The 17,711-nt window shown below is 39.0% G+C and overlaps 1 protein-coding gene across 3 annotated transcripts in view; it reads left to right on the forward strand.

Annotated features, from left to right (window-relative positions):
* The window catches only part of PTPRG (protein tyrosine phosphatase receptor type G), a 1,221,857-nt gene extending 1,204,876 nt beyond the window's left edge, over positions 1 to 16,981 (forward strand). For all 3 annotated transcript variants that reach the window (XM_029601001.1, XM_029600999.1, XM_029601002.1), the window contains one exon: positions 10,486 to 16,981. In XM_029601001.1, coding sequence (XP_029456861.1) covers positions 10,486 to 10,632 — 147 coding nt within the window. In that variant the 3' untranslated portion in view covers positions 10,633 to 16,981. The remainder of the gene's footprint in view (positions 1 to 10,485) is intronic.
* The last annotated feature ends 730 nt before the right edge of the window (positions 16,982 to 17,711 follow it).

Consider the following 17,711-nt stretch of genomic DNA (forward strand, 5'->3'; position numbering starts at 1 on the left):
GTTTTCAGGTTAGATTTAAAGATTTTCGGATTTCTCTGGAGCCTTAGTTCGAGAGACATGGTGTTCCATAGTATAGGGCCCGCCAGTGACAGGGCTCTTTCCCTTACTTGAGTGAGCCAAGCTGATTTGACAGAGGGGACAGTTAGTAGAGCCTTATTCGCAGATCTTAGGTTTCTGTGAGGGACATATACGCGCAGTGCTGTGTTAAGCCAGTCGGCTTTTTCCTCATGTATTAGCTTATGAATTATACATTGTATTCTTTGTTCGATTGGGAGCCAATGTAGTTCAGCAAGTGTTCCAGTTATGTGGTCCAGTTAGGGAACCCTTATAGGTTCCCTATTATTGTAGCAGAACCATATTGCAAAATCTGAGCAATGATTCTAAAAAAAAAAGAATAAAGGGCTTTTTCAAAATCATAGTTTCCTATGGTATGTGACAAGTGTTCATTTACAGTTAGTGCAAGGCGGGGGGCAAAGTCCCAGCCGCCACTATTAGCATGGCGGTGGGCTGGACATTTCCCTCCCAGCAGTGGTACGCGGGGTTTTAGGCCCAGGGAAACAGCGTGGCCATTGGTGAGCAGTGGTGGGAGATCTGCTCTCCCTATGGGCTAAGCATGCATGAGGGGGAAGGGGTTTGGGAGTGTTTAATTTTGAATGTGGAAATTCTGGCCTGTGTTTGGAAGGTCTCATGGGAGAAAAGGGGGGATGGCGTGATACTGGTTATCTTCAGGTGGGGTGATTCCTTCAGTCATTGCCGCCTTTTTGAAGCTGCTCCGAGGTTCCTTCCCACCCTCCCTCCCTTGGTTAGGTTTGTCATGAGTTTTCTGGGGAGTGTTGAATTTGTTGCAGTTGGCAGGTAACCCGAGCCAGGGGGTTAATGGTAAAACTGTCTGTTACGGGTAACATGACATGTTACAGTAGGGCTGGTATAGCGGTGAGGGGGGGGGGGGGCTGCTACACATGGCCAGTTTTGATGGACACCGCCCAGTTAGCTGGTCCTCTCACACTGGGGCAATAAACCGATGTGAGGTTACTAAACAAATGCTGGTATATAAAAATTGCAAATAAATAAATAAATACGGGGAGGACCGGCTGGGTAATAAGAATCCCAGCGAGTTAGTAAGGGTTTGGGGACGGGGAGGGGGGGGGTGCAGAATACTGCTGGGATGTGGCAGTAAGCTGCTAGAGTTGGGGGGGGGGGGGGGCGGGGGGGCGGGAAGGTGGCGTCTTATTTTGATGCGTGCGCATTGGGCAACTCGGGTTCCGGATTGTTGTGTTAATAAATTGAGGACTGGTTTAACCCACAAATTGTCTCTTATGTATTTTGTAAAAGGGGGGGGGGGGGGGATGTGGGGAGGAATGTCCGGATGTCCCACCTGCTCATGTTATATTCCTAGAAAAGTCTCTTTGGTAGTCTGCTGAAGGGACTCTCTATAAAAGTGTCCTCTTCATACAGAAAGACTGAAACCTTTTTTTTTTTTTAAACAGACTTCAAGCTATTTTCAGCTAGCATAAGTATATATTAAAAAAAAAAAAAAAAATCAAAGATTGGGAGGGATGTATTTTTAGTGTCAGTTAGTGATTCATTGCACTAACTTGTCCAAACATTTCTACATCATAGTCCTTTCTAACACATAAGTAGCACTGTAATTTGTTGTAAAATGCCTGTCCTCTAGTCATTACTTAAAATCTTTTTCTACTTTACAATTCAGTATACCCAAGCTCCTGTCTATTTGATTTAGCCTTGCAGCAGTGATGTAACACAGCTACTACTTTCCTCTGCTGGTGGGCCAATGTGCAGTATTAATAAGTAATAGATAGATACACAGTTGTGCTCATAGGTTTACATACCCCTGGCAAAATTTGTAACGTGTAGCATTTTAAGAAGCAATACCCAAACTAGTGAAAATCTAAGAAATGGGAGGGTATCACTCTTGAGAATTCACTGCTGAGAATTCTGATAGAGAATTTATTTTTTTTAAGAGCGTACCAAAAGTATCACAATTGTAAAGAACATCCAGAGGTTGCTTGCAGAAATCCCAAACCCCAACACGAACCATGTTTCACCCCAGGGCTGTCTCAAAAGAGGTAACCATCTACAAAGTAGAATGAAAACAGTGAAGAAAAAAGCAAGATCCCATATAAGAAAACAAGTAAGATTGTATATAAAAACACACGTGTAATCAAACATGCATATATTTATGTATATATTTTTTGTATATATGTAAAGAGAAAACTTAAAAGCAAGCTGCAAAGGAGCAAGGCAAATTCGAAATTAATTATATCTGAAAAAAAAGGAGAAAAAGAAGTTAGAAAGAATAAACAAATCAAGGAAAACAAAATGTGTGTAGGGTTATCAGAGAGGAACTTACAAGACGTAGGTAAAGGGTAAAGCTTGAGAGTGACGGCTTTAAAAGTGGGAAAAGAATGAATCCAAGGTTTAAAGGACAACAAAAAAATGCACCAAAAGAGCATATGATTCATGGGAACCAATCCAAAAGCTGAAAAATGAGATCCAATGGGAGAGAAGAGAACTCAGGGGAAACCAGTTAAAAACATAGAAATGGACCAAATGGTCCATCCAGTCTGCCCAGCAAGCTTATGGTAGTAACTGCTGGCCATCAAGCCACCTTTATAATTATCAGTTTTGCAGACTGTCAAAGTCAGGGCCCTTGTTGGTTGCTGTTTGAGTCCAATTCATCGTTATCTCTTGCCATTGAAGCAGAGAACAATGTTGGAGTTGCATTAACAGCATTAAGGCATATTGGTTAAGGGTAGTAACCACCGTATCAGCAAGTTTCTCCCATGCTTATTTGTTTTCCCAGACTGTGCAATTCAATGTCCTTGTTGGTTGCTGTCTGAATCTAATTCCCCTTTTCCTCTTTTCCCCTGCCTTTGAAGGAGAGAGCAATGTTGGAGTTGCATCAACAACAAAATAGGCCCTAACACACTATACTCCAGAAACCTAAGTACAAGTACAAAATATTTAAACAACTGGTTTCCTGGTCAATCTTTTTATGATTATAATGCGCCACATAAAAATTCAATGCTATAATGGGTTTTGTAGGACCAATATGCAACGAGTCTGTATAATCAATCAGACCCACCATAGAAAGGTCACATTGCTCTTAAGGGAAAAGATGATTGCCCCCTGAAGCAGGACAGAGTGGTTCGAAACGCGATCGCGTCGGGACTTTACTATGAATAAGTACCGCAATTTTGCTGATTTTCATGAAAGTTATGCTATAAGTGAATTTTCAATTGATATACTTTGAGTTCCTGTGGCAATATGGACTGATTTTAGTGAATCATAAAATCCAAAAAAATAGTTTAAAGATATAATAATAAAGTAATGTGACCTTTCCATGGTGGGTCTGATTGATATACACACTCGTTATGTATTGGTCCTACAAAACCCATTATAGCATTGAATTGTGTTTGTGGCACATTATAATCATAAAAAGATTGACCAGGAAACCAGTTATTTAAATATTTTGGAGTTGCATCAACACCATAAAGGCTTATTGGTTAAGGGCAGTAACTGCCACACCAGCAAGTTACCCCCATGCACGCTTTTCTTCATTCCCATCCTCTAGCCTTAAGGGATCCATAGTGTTTATCCCTTAACCCTTTGAAATCTTTTACAATATGTGTCACCATCTCCTATGGAAGGGCAATCCAGGCATCCACCACCCTTTCTGTGAAGAAATGTCTCCTGACATTGGTTCTGAGTCATCTTCCCTGTAGTTTCATTTCATGACTCCTAGTTCTACTGAATTCTTTCCACCGGAAAAGGTTTGTCTATGATTGTGCATCATTCAAACCTTTCAGGTATAAGAACATAAGAAAATGCCATACTGGGTCAGACCAAGGGTCCATCAAGCCCAGCATCCTGTTTCCAACAGTGGCCAATCCAGGCCATAAGAACCTGGCAAGTACCCAAAAACTAAGTCTATTCCATGTAACCATTGCTAATGGCAGTGGCTATTCTCTAAGTGAACTTAATAGCAGGTAATGGACTTCTCCTCCAAGAACTTATCCAATCCTCCAAGAACTTATCCAATCCTTTTTTAAACACAGCTATACTACAAACTGAAGGTTTGTATGATATCTCCCCTGCTCCTCCTTTCCTCCAGGGTATACATATTCAGGATCTTAAGCCTCTCCTCATAAGTCATTTGATGGAGACCCACAACCATTTTGGTCACCTTTCTCTTGTCTCTGTCACTTTTGAGATATGGTCTCCAGAACTCAACACAGTACTCCAGGTGAGGCCTCACCAAGGACCTGTATAAGAGGATTATAATCTCCTTTTTCTTACTGGTTATTCCTCTCTCAATGCAGCCCAGCATTCTTCTGGTTTTTGCTATCGCCTTGTCACATTGCTTCACCATCTTCAGATCGCTAGACACCTGCACCCCAAGGTCTATCTCTTGTTCCATGCACAACAGCCCTTCACCCCCCCCCCCCCCCCCATCACATACAGCTGTTTTGGATTACCGCACCCCAGATGCATGAATCTACACTTCTTGGCATTGAATCCCAGCTGCCATATCTTCGCCCACCATTCAAGCTTCCTTAAATCACATCTCATTCTCTCTACTCCTTCTGGCATGTCCACTCTGTTGCAGATCTTAGTATCATTCGCAAATATATAAACTTTACCTTCTATCCCTTCCGCAATGTCACTCACAAAGATATTGAACAGAACCGGTCCCAAAACTGATCCCTGTGGCATTCCACTTAATATCGTTTTCTCTTCAGAGCAGGTTCCGTTTACCATCACACGCTGTCTTCTATCCATCAACCAGTTTGTAATCCATGCCACCACCTTGGTGCTCACTCCCAAGCTTCTCGTTTTATTCATGAGTCTTCTATGTGGGACTGTATCAAAAGCTTTACTAAAATCCAAGTAAATCACATCAAGCACTCTTTCCTGATCCAATTCTCTAGTTACCCAATCAAAAAAATGCAATCAGAATCATATGACAGGACCTTCCCCTGGTGAATCCAAGCTGTCTCAGATCGAGCAACCCACTGGATTGTACATAGTTCACTATAATTTCCTTCAGCAGAGTCTTCATTAATTTTCCCACGACCGAGGTGAGGCTAACTGGCCTGTAGCTTCCAGCCTCTTCTCTGCTCCCACTCTTGTGAAGTGGGACCACCATTGTTCTTCTCCAATTATTCGGCTCTATTCCCGTTTCCAAGGCTCTATTGAACAGGTCATGCTAGAGAGATAACGTTCCTGGATGGAATAAATGATAGCTTTATGGAGCAATTGGTTCAGGAACCGACGAGAGAGGGAGCAATTTTAGATCTCTGTGGAGCACAGGACTTGGTGAGAGAGGTAACGGTGGAGGGGCCGCTTGGCAATAGTGATCATAATATGATCAAATTTGATTTAATGACTGGAAGAGGAACAGTGTGCAAATCCAAGGCTCTCGTGCTAAACTTTCAAAAGGGAAACTTTGATAAAATGAGAAAAATGTCCAAGAGGCGTGGTCATTGTTAAAAAATACCATTCTAGAAGCACAGTCTAGATGTATTCCACACATAAAGGTGGAAAGAAGGTAAAACGATTACCGGCATGGTTAAAAGGGTTAAAAGAAGCTATTTTAGCCAAAAGATATTCATTCAAAAATTGGAAGAAGGATCCAACAGAATAGGATAAAGCATAAGTGTTGGCAAGTTAAATGTAAGACATTGATAAGACAGGCGAAGAGAGAATTTGAAAAGAAGTTGACTGTAGAGGCAAAAACTCACAGTAAAATCTTTTTAAAATATATCTGAAGCAGAAAGCCTGTGAGGGAGTCAGTTGGACCGTTAGATGATCGAGGGGTTAAAGGGGCACTTAGAGAAGATAAGGCCATCGCGGAAAGATTAAATGATTTCTTTGCTTCGGTGTTTACTGAAGAGGATGTTGGGGAGGTACCCATAATAGAGAAGGTTTTCATGGGTAATGATTCAGATGGACTGAATCAAATCACGGTGAACCTAGAAGATGTGGTAGGCCTGATTGACAAATTGAAGAGTAGTAAATCACCTGGACCAGATGGTATACACCCCAAAGTTCTGAAGGAACTAAAAAATGAAATTTCAGACTTATTAGTAAAAATTTGTAACCTATCATTAAAATCATCCATTGTACCTGAAGACTGGAGGATAGCAAATGTAACCCCAATATTTAAAAAGGGCTCCAGGGGCGATCCGGGAAACTACAGACCTGTTAGCCTGACTTCAGTGCCAGGAAAAATAGTGGAAAGTGTTGTAAACATCAAAATCACAGAACATATAGAAAGACATGGTTTAATGGAACAAAGTCAGCATGGCTTTACCCAAGGCAAGTCTTGCCTCACAAATCTGCTTCACTTTTTTGAAGGAGTTAATAAACATGTGAATAAAGGTGAACCGGTAGATGTAGTATACTTGGATTTTCAGAAGGCATTTGACAAAGTTCCTCATGAGAGGCTTCTAGGAAAAGTAAAAAGTCATGGGATAGGTGGCGATGTCGTTTCGTGGATTGCAAACTGGCTAAAAGACAGGAAACAGAGAGTAGGATTAAATGGACAATTTTCTCAGTGGAAGGGAGTTGACAGTGGAGTGCCTCAGGGATCTGTATTGGGACCCTTACTTTTCAATATATTTATAAATGATCTGGAAAGAAATACGATGAGTGAGATAATCAAATTTAAAGATGACACAAAATTGTTCAGAGTAGTTAAATCACAAGCAGATTGTGATAAATTGCAGGAAGACCTTGTGAGACTGGAAAATTGGGCATCGAAATGGCAGATGAAATTTAATGTAGATAAGTGCAAGGTGATGCATATAGGGAAAAATAACCCTTGCTATAATTACACAATGTTGGGTTCCATATTAGGTTCTACAACCCAAGAAAGAGATCTAGGCGTCATAGTGGATAACACATTGAAATCGTCTGTTCAGTGTGCTGCGGCAGTCAAAAAAGCAAACAGAATGTTGGGAATTATTAGAAAGGGAATGGTGAATAAAACGGAAAATGTCATAATGCCTCTGTATCGCTCCATGGTGAGACAGCACCTTGAATACTGTGTACAATTCTGGTTGCTGCATCTCAAAAAAGATATAATTGCGATGGAGAAGGTACAGAGAAGGGCTACCAAAATGATAAGGGGAATGGAACAGCTCCCCTATGAGGAAAGACTAAAGAGGTTAGGACTTTTCAGCTTGGAGAAGAGACGAATGAGGGGGGATATGATAGAGGTGTTTAAAATCATGAGAGGTCTAGAACGAGTAGATGTGAATCGGTTATTTACTCTTTTGGATAGTAGAAAGACTAGGGGGCACTCCATGAAGTTAGCATGGGGCACATTTAAAACTAATCAGAGAAAGTTCCTTTTTACTCAATGCACAATTAAACTCTGGAATTTCTTGCCAGAGGATGTGGTTAGTGCAGTTAGTATAGCTGTGTTTAAAAAAGGATTGGATAAGTTCTTGGAGGAGAAATCCATTACCTGCAATTAAGTTCACTAAGGGGTAGATTTTAAAAAAGCGCGCCTTCGCGTACTTTTGTTGGTGCATCAGGCGCAAACAAATGTATGCTAGATTTTAGTAGATACGCGAGTATCTGCTAAAATCCTGGATCGGCGCGCGCAAGGCTGCCGATTTCGTGTAGCCGGCGCGCGCCGAGCCGCGCAGCCTGCCGCCGTTCCCTCCAAGGCCGCTCCGAAATCGGAGCGGCCTTGGAGGGAACTCGCTTTCGCCCTCCCCTCACCTTCCCCTCCCTTCCTCTATCTAACCCACCCCCCCGGCCCTATCTAAAACCCCCCTACCTTTGTTGGGGGATTTACGCCTCCCGGAGGGAGAAGTAAATCCCCGTGTGCCAGCGGGCCGCTAGCGCACCGAGACGCAACCTGGGAGCGGTTCCGGAGGGCGTGGCCACGCCCCCAGACCGCCCCGGGCCAAAACCACTCCCCGGGCCCGCCCCCAAAATGCTGCGCCGATCGCCCCACCCCCGACACGCCCCCGACACGCCCCCCTCGAAAAACCCCGGGACTTACGCGAGTCCCGGGGCTCTGCGCACCCCGGTAGGCCTATGGAACATAGGCGCACCGGCGCGCAAGGCCCTGCTCGCGTAAATCCGGGCGGATTTACGTGAGCGGGGCTTTTAAAATCCGCCCCTTAGAGAATAGACACTGTCATTAGCAATGGTAACATGGAATAGACTTAGTTTTTGGGTACTTGCCAGGATCTTATGGCCTGGATTGGCCACTGTTGGAAACAGGATGCTGGGCTTCATGGACCCTTGGTCTGAGCCAGTATGGCATTTTCTTATATTCTTAGGTAGGATCTGCTGCAGACCCTGATGTTTTGCTGCCTACTCTTCCAAGCATTTGCTTGTTTTTCTATTCCCGTTATGACTATCAGCCAATCATCAGGTGTCCATTGCACCCTTTCTTCCTCTTCAGATTCTAGTGAACAGCAGTTTTCTTTTTGGAGGACTTTCTCAGCCCAAGTTTTCAGTTGTTTTGTGTCACCAAAGGAAACTGTGCATCTTCATCCAAGATGTCTTCTCTTGGATGTGTTTTTGTATCCTTTCCTGTAGCACAGGAATATCTAGGTCTACTGGTGCTTGTCAGAGTTCACTATTGGGAGCCTCTGACTTCATTACTTTCTGTGAGGCATAGTGTGCTGCTCGCCCTGAGTTCACATCACTCCCCTGCCTTAGGCTCCAATGCTGCACATTGGGTTTTCTCTCTTTCTGTTCTGTTGGTCTCTTTTGTGTAGAACCCAACTCTTTTCTCTCCTAGCTGCCTTTTTGGGTCAGCTGACTCATGTTCAAAAGGGAGGAAGGTGTTGTCTTAAGCACTATGGCATTTCCCCACTTTGTCCTGTTTTGTGCAGCCTATAGCTAGGGATTCACCCACATGTGAGGACTGCCATCCTGCTTGTCCTTGGAGAAAGCAGAGTTGCTTACCTGTAACAGGTGTTCTCTGAGGACAGAGGAATGTCAGTCCTCACAAAACCCATCCACCTCCCATGTGAGTTGGTTCTCCATGCATTAGCTATATCATAGACTGAGGGACTCTGCCTAGGGGGCAGGGAAATAACTACAGTTGCCCATGCTCAATAGAGCATGCTGAAAGCTCTAGATTCTTTGAGATCAAAGTTCTGTGACTGAATCTATCAGATGATGTCACCCTTGTGTGAGGACTAGCATCCTGCTGTCAGAGAACAACTGTTACAGGTAAGCAACTGTGCTTATTCTTTCACCCCCTCAACCCACCCCCATATCCCTCCTCTCTAGTACATGTTTAGGTCATTATGTGCCATGTTGTGGATTTTTATATAGATCTTGCATCAATTTTGGAAGTCCTTCTTTGGACTGCCTCTAGTCTGTCTCTATCATTTTTTTTGGTGTAGCCTCCAAAATTAGACATAATATTCTAGATGAAATCTCAGCAATGGCATGTAGAGAGACTTAATTGCCTCATTTTTATTCTTTACTGGTTATTCCTCTTTCTGTATATATTAGCATCCCTTGGGTTCTGTCCACTGTCTTATCACATGGTTTTCTACCTTGAGATCATCGTGACATGAAAACCTCTACATCTCATTCCTGGTTATTGCATATCAATATTTCATCCCCCATCATATACGGCTTCCTTAGATTTCTCCATGGCAACTGCATGATTCTGCATTTTTTTTTTTGCACTGAATCAATTGCCTAATACTCAATCACATCTCATTCTGCCTGCTTCTTTGGTGGTGTCCACTGTGTTGCAGATTAGTATCATCTAATCCCTTTGCAATATGGTTTACAAAGACATTACATTGAACCAGCCCCAGGACAGATTCCTGAGATACTCAATTAACCCTTCTTTCCTCAGATCGATTCCATTTATCACACAGGTTGTCCATCACTAAACCAGTAACTAATTCAGTCCACTACCTTGGTGGACCTTCCAGCAGACTGCTTAGTTTATTTATGACCCTCCTAAAGCTGAGCAAAATGAGGTTAAGTGATTTGATGAAGGCGATACACCAAGTTGTATACCTCTGAGTTAATAGAACTTTGCTCTGTTAGGATATATTACCAATGCCCAATAGCATAATTAACCTGACTCCAGGACTGGAATTGCTCATGTTATAAACATATTCCTGTATACATTTAAGCTAAATATAGATGAAAAAAAATATCATCTTATTATCATTTCTTTTTCTTCTTTTCATTTTCCCGTTATAGAATGACTGAAGTTCCAGTTAAGCCACTAAAAGAAAATAGAATGGGAGGAAAAATGTAGAACATTTTCAGAGCATTTCCTCTTCATCTTTTATTTAACATATACATTATTACAAATGCAGGATGACTTATGCGAAATGGAAAAAAAAATGTTGGCAGTTAGTGACTGTTTCCACTTATTTAGAATTCCTACGTGTTGAGAATTGAGAATGAAATTATTAAACTATAAATGTACACTGAAACGTATTCTTTGTCTTGCAGGAACAGTACCAGTTTCTCTACAAAGCAATGCTCAGCTTGGTCAGCACTAAAGAAAATGGAAATGGCCCCATGGCATTGGATAAAAATGGTGCTGTTGTGGTTGCTGATGAATCAGACCCCGCAGAAAGCATGGAATCTCTTGTTTAATCAAAACCTTGAAAAAAGGCACTTGATTTGTACAACCTTTGAAGACTGAGTGAACTTTTTTGAGGCCTTTTTGCCAGACTCTAGGTTATACAATAACCCAATTACTTTTTTACACTGATAAAAAGTTTTGATATTTATTTTTTGCCATTTTATGTCTTAATGGTATCCTACTGAGCATTTGCACCTCTGTTTATTTCACACAGTGAAACACAATTTTATCTAGTTTGCACTATATGATCAGTGTTACTGCCTATAATGTTCTAATACAAAAGCAAACCCTGGAGGGACATTCCATGACAACATATGCTACTCCTTTTGGTTAAACAAATGAAGTTTTCTTTGAATCTTAAACCTTGAATGCTAAAACAAGATATGTATTTTTTGTATAAGAAGCATTGTAGTCTATAGCCTCTTTTTTTTTTTAATTATTATTTCTAATGTTCATTCTTTACTCAAAAAAATAACAGGTGCTTGCTAGCTACAGTGCAAAGTGGAGAAACCTACTAGAGACAAAACCGTTTTTCTTTGTTTCACATGTGCATTCTGAGAGGCATAGAAGCAGCATTGTGTGGAACGTCTCCCAGAATCTTGGATTCCCTTTCACCAAGTCTGCAAAATACCTCATGTTTGCAACCTGCCCATAGTCTAGGATGGCCCACTTCAAAAATATCCCCAACCATTTTTTATTTTTTTTTAATAAGCTAATATAGTATTTTATATTTTAAAACTGCCACATTGGGAAGTAAAATGTGTTTTTAATTATTTTATTTTAATCAAATTCAGTATAATAAAAACTGTTACAGCCCAAAATCAAGTCCATTTGGAGAAACATGAAGGTAGCAATATTGTACACAGCTATGCTATTAAATATTTCAGCTGCATCTGTTTGCTAAACATTTAGCTACACGCACAGCATTCCACCAAATTATGGGCTGCAAAACAGAGCTGACATTCATAACCTTATAACTGTTATATATCATTTCTATAGGTATGTGGCTTTAAAAATCTGGAACTAAATAATAAAATACCTATTCTTTTATTGGCGAAGCAATCTACTAATGAAAATAATTACCCATAAAGTTCCTTTATTCACCTTATTTTGCATTAAACTAACCACACAGTAGAAACATTTTGATTCCACACTCCTGCTATCAGCTGAACATTACTTCAACTGAAATTACTTAAAGCCTCAATATGTGCCAACTGTTTCTGGTTATGATGAACTTAACGTTTAAACATTAGTCTAATTTAAAAACTAATCCTCCGAGAAGAAAAAGCAGCCAAAAAAACTGGATTTGTCTATTGTAAGTAAACCTATATGAGGAATTAAATATTCTGATTTGCATTCAGTCTCTCCACCTAGAACTGCTTCTGACAAACATCCAGGCCTCAAGTCAGGGCTGGCGTTAGACATACTGGGGACTTAAGGCATGGGCCCAGTCAGTGCCAGGCACCCTGAAGCTCCGTCTCGGTGACACCACTTCCCTTTGCTAAACTATGGGAGCTGGAGCCCCTTGTGGTGCTGAGGTCCTGGGCTATTGCCCTGCTTGCCTGCTTCTCTCCAAAACCAGCCCTGGTATCTGTTTCCTCGCCTTCCCTATTGAATTGCAATGTGGGTAAGAAGCAGTTCCAGGAGGGCACACTGAACAGTGCAGGTTAACAATTTTCCAATTTATTTTTTATATGCAAAACATTTACACACGACGTCCTTTTATAATACTTTTGAGATAAGAAACAGATTTTATTTAGCTAACTTCTGCTTTGATTTAGGTGGCTTGTTAATAACAGTCATTAAAAGCTTTCATTGTTATACTTTACATGTTAGAATTACATACAGTACATTGCATCGACAATTTTTATTTTAAAGTTCGGTATAAAACTTTTTTCTTAAGTGGAACTTTTTTTTTTTTTTGAAAGTACATGCCTTAACATGATCTGGCAGCACTATATTTACTTATGTTCGTAGTAGAGAACCATGTACAGATTCACTGGAACAAAGATGTCTGTCTTTCAGTTATACTTAATCATTAGAAAACATTTGTTTTTTTTTTGCTGACCGAAGTTGTTATTAAGTTTGGTTTATGAGCTGGCAGATAGGTTTGCTGCAGACTCTGTTTGGCAACTTAACAATTGGGGTTTAACATTATGAAACCTAAGATTTTTTTTAAATGTTCAGTTCTTACTGGTAGAAACACTTTTCCATATAGTAGTTGGGTACAGGAGCAATTTTAGTAGTAAACCAGCATTTTAGTATGGGTGAACTTCTGATTTGTTAATCTGAAGGTTTTCTTTCTTTCTTTTCTTTTTTTTTTAATACACCTGGCCATTGGCTATCCAGGGCTCCTGGATGCTAATAGTAAATGCACTTGCTACTAGTGCTTGATATCTGGAAGTGTTGCTTTCTGACATCAAAGATTTGATCCAAGAAAATATTGCTTGTAAGCATATTCTGATTTAGTTCATTGGACCCATAACCTGAAACTTCCACAGCTAGAGTATATGGAATTCAGAAGACAACCATAGCCTATTTTAAGCACTAATTTCTGCATGACCTAGGCAAGGCTGAAAGATATCCATTGAGGCTAAATTATTGGTTAATGATTTATATTCATTACCTAGAATATATTCTGTTTCCTGAGAAAATGAAAGAATTAATGCTATCAGGAACCTAATGCAGGAGTGGCCAACCTCAGTCCTGAAGAGCAACACACAGATCTGGTTATCAGGATATAAAAAATAAATAAGTATGAGAAATAAGTATGAGATTTGCTTACAATGGAAGCAGTGCATGCATATCTATCTAATACATATTCATTATGGATATCTAAGGACCTTCGTTTTCAGTTTTGTTTTATTTATGCTGGAAATTTCAATGCTATAACAAAATTAAATTCTGTGGTGAAATGATTTTTCCATAGATTTTTTTTTTGTTATAGCATTGAAATTCCCAGGATAAATAAAATATAAACTGAAAATGAAGGTGCCTATAGATATCCTGAAAACCAAGCTTGTTTGTGGCTTTTGAAGTCTGAACTTGGCCATCTCTGAAATAATAATCAAAAGCGTGTTTATTTTTAAATTGTACATTTTGTAATGAGTTGCTTTTGAGTTCACTGGGGTTTTGCAAACAAAAAGATAATGGATGTGGCATTGTATCTGCAAACTTCCTCACTGCTGTTGTACCAATTTCTTATGCTCACAACATTTATTAGAAGTCATATTAGGGGAACAGGGTTTAACGTCATTGAATGTCTTGGTGTAAGAAAATCTTTTATTTGTTGCATGTAAACTTTCCTTTATATTACTGTTCACCATAGGGCTTAGATCACGGGGAAAGTGATTTATACCAATATTCTGTGATTTTATTTTTATTGAGTTGGGTTAATTTGTAGTTATATATTAAAATAACTACCTACAACATTGTGGAAATGTGTTGGATTAAGAGGTTGATATGTAATGTGAGATTTGATCAGGTGAGTTGCCTGTAGAAGCGGTGGCATGCCTTAGAATTTACTCAGCTCTGTCAGATCCTGTATGTTGCTCTGTATGTATGTTGCCATTGAGCCAGTTAATCCAATTAGCCAATTTAAGGCTAATGTACATGTATAGCAGCCTATTATTTATTCCTGAATAAGGTCTAAAAGGATTTATCCTATTTTGTGCCAATGAGATATATCCTTAATAGGACCCATTCCAAATACAAATCTTAGACTATACAGGTGCTTTACATATTTAAAACCCACAAAACAGTGACTCCTATTTACAAATGCTAGCTCCTTTTAAACTGGTCAGGTTTCTGTTTAGATTGGGTTTAATGAAACTAATGCTATTTATATCTTATATATGTCCTTATTCCCAAAGTAATGTTCCAATACAGGTAACTATATAAAAAAGAATTGGTGCATCCAGTTGTCCATTTCAGTTACCACTAATAGGACAGCACAATATTTTACACTTTTGCTGGGAAAAAGTAATATGATAAAAGTTCTCAAGTGGAGAATTTCAAAATATTCAAAGTAAGCAAGTAATTGAATTAAATGCTTTATGAAGTTCAAGGAAAATAGCAAATTATAAAAAAAAATTACATCATGCACTTCAACAATTTATCACCCTTTTTAATTGCCAAAGCATATATTAGAGGCATGTAATTTTTAAGAATTATGGCTATTCAGGGTACTCAAAGTGAAATTATTTGGTAAAATTGTAGTAGAAAATTTAAGAACTAGAATTAAAGCATGGGCTGTTACTTATCTTTGACTCAAAATAGAACATCCTGGTCTAGTTCTGATTGTCGTTTCACTGGAAGATTCAGATCCAAAATCCCAGATCCCTTTGCCATGGCTTATAGCTTTTGGGATCCAATTTACTTCAATTGAATTCTGAACATTTTATGACATTCCTTCAAATCTAAGCATATCTTTCCCAATTAGGCTCTCCCACTCCTTTTCCAACTGTAATTGTAGAAAAGAAGTCAACCAGAAAATAAAGATGTCACTTGCCTTTTTTTTTTTTGCAAGTTATCCTTGCTTCTTGGTTGCCCAATGACCAAAATAAAATAAAAAAAGAAAACAGGAGCTGAGCTACTTTTGATCCAATTCTTAAAGAACCAGGTTGGCAGATGTAATGTTAGCTAAAGACCTGATTTACTTTTTCTTCATTAGACAGAATAGGGAAGAAGCCATAGTAAATCATTCCCCAACTTAAGTCTAGACAATTTGTCTTCTCAGGTCAAGACAAACCTCTCAAACCAGAAGAAGTACGTTTAGATCTAATTTGAACCAGCTCATCCATTCCTTCTGAAAAAAGTCATATTTTAAATTTAAGCAGTATATTGACTTGCATCTTAAAGCAGCACCGCAGGACCTCCTGAAACAAAAAATGTCAATATATAATATGGGATTTCAAAACTAAGCATAAGGTTGATTTATTAGAGGGGGAAGGGGGTTTCAGTCTTTTTGATGTGCTGTAGGACCTTTCTAAGTGATAAAATTAATAAGTGAAGAGTGAAGTTTTATGATACTTTGAAACTTTCCAGCTATCTGAGTGTAATCTCAGAGCAAAATGTATAAAGATTAGGAAAAAAAAAAAAGATTTTCAGTGTTTATTAATAAGTGTAACAGCCTCCTTGTGGTTTTTTTCTTAAGTTATATACTTTCCAAGTTTTCAAATGAAGACATCGAATTTACCAAAGATATGGATTACTAATTCACAGAAAACATGGTAATCTAAAGATAAAAAAAAAAAAAATCAGTGTAGTTGTGTTAAAGATTTAGCAGTCATGTTATAAAATAATCAATTTTCTTCTGCCATCAGCTCCTGCATTCTGGTTTATGTTCAAATCATACCTTTTTCATTTTTATATGAAGGGAAAATCTGTCAAGCAGCTCAATTTTATTTTATCTTTTTTTTTTTTTAATACAATTTAAGAATCCTTTGTACTCTCTTTAATGCCAATATAACAATGTGAAAGGCAATGGCTTTGCTTATCTATAGAAAGAAAGAAGGAAAAATAGAAAGGTCCCCCCCCCCCCCCCCTTAAGCAGTAGTAAAATCAGAGATAAGAAATTGTGCTAAGAGATTAGGCTTCTCCCTTGACCTTTCTCTTGAACTGTTTTTTGTATTTTTGTTAGGTATTTGCAAAGGGAAGCATTTTCTACAAAAGAATACTATCTTGAGTTTTAAGAATAAAATCTCCAAAAGAGGAGATGTTCAATTTTATAAAATATCACAACTCTCCAACATTTGGGGTAGTGACTTTCTTGTTTCGTTTTGTTAGAACGTTTGAAAATTTAGCAAACAGCCATTGTTTCTAAGCATTTCATACTTACCCATGATTCCATTTCCTGCATTTTTAAATGGCAACAGAAAATCATTAAAATTGTAAATATTTTGTTGCTTTGATAAGCATCTTCTGGGAACTTTGTATCTATGGTATATAATCATAGAATTTTATATTTTCATATAAAGCTAATTTTTTTCTAGTTTCAACTCCTTCATAGTTCTTGTGGTGGATATGTGAATACAAAATTTCTGTGTACTGAAGTAGTGAGTATCATCACATTCCAGAAGAATTCAACCCGTTATTTCTTTGGGGCAGTGATTGTGAATGTTGGAAATTTTATTTTTATTCTTTTGTCAGTATGTGCAATAGGAATAGACCTAGCCAATCACTGATTAAGTTTGTTTCATTGACCCATCTGAAAAATGTGGTGTCTTTTTCTTTTAGTTCGGTAACTTGAAGAATTTTGTTTTTATTCTGTTAAAAACTATATCAAATCATTCTATTAGTGTTATTTAATATGTAAATTGTATTGCTATACATAAGAAATAAAGTATGGTTTTTGATGTACTTGCCGATTTCAGTAAAATATTTTTCAAACTTGTATGTAAAAGTGAAATTCTGTAGTATTCTACGTGGACAAAAGAATTCACGTTGTGTGAAATGCTTTTGCTCTTAGGCCTTACGTGGCTTACTCTTCAGTCTTGACATGAGCTCTCTATCTTTACACACTGAATTGCTCCTTTTTAATTTGATATTTGGAAGTTGGTTCACACTTTTTAATAAGGTGTTTCATTTTCTGTGCTCAGCACTAATGGTCAAAAAAAAAAAGTGGGATTTTTGCCTATTTTGAACAGGATTTTAAACTGCAACATCCAAATGATTTTTATTGGCCTCTAAATAGTCATACAGAAAAAATAGCATTGAAGCCAGGAAATGAGAATGTACTGATACTGATGCTAATTGTGTGTATTAAATATCCATTAATACTAGTGCCCTAGCAGTTAGAGCAATGGGCTGAGAACCAGGGTTCATATTCTGTTTCACTCACTTACCCCTTGTGACCTTGGGTAAGTCACTTTGGGGTAGATTTTAAAAACTTTCATACACGCGTCCATCTGCACACGCAATTTTATAACATGCCACGCCGGTGCGCACATGTTATAAAATCGGGGGTCGTCGCACACCAGGGGTGCACATTTGTGCAACCTGCGCATGCAGATGCCTGCAGCCTACCCCAGTTCCCTCCCAGTCCACTCCAATTTAGGAGTAGCCTGGGAGAGAACTTCCCTACCCCCTA

Source organism: Rhinatrema bivittatum, chromosome 4 (genome assembly GCF_901001135.1).
Source record: "Rhinatrema bivittatum chromosome 4, aRhiBiv1.1, whole genome shotgun sequence".
NCBI classification, from domain to species: domain Eukaryota; kingdom Metazoa; phylum Chordata; class Amphibia; order Gymnophiona; family Rhinatrematidae; genus Rhinatrema; species Rhinatrema bivittatum.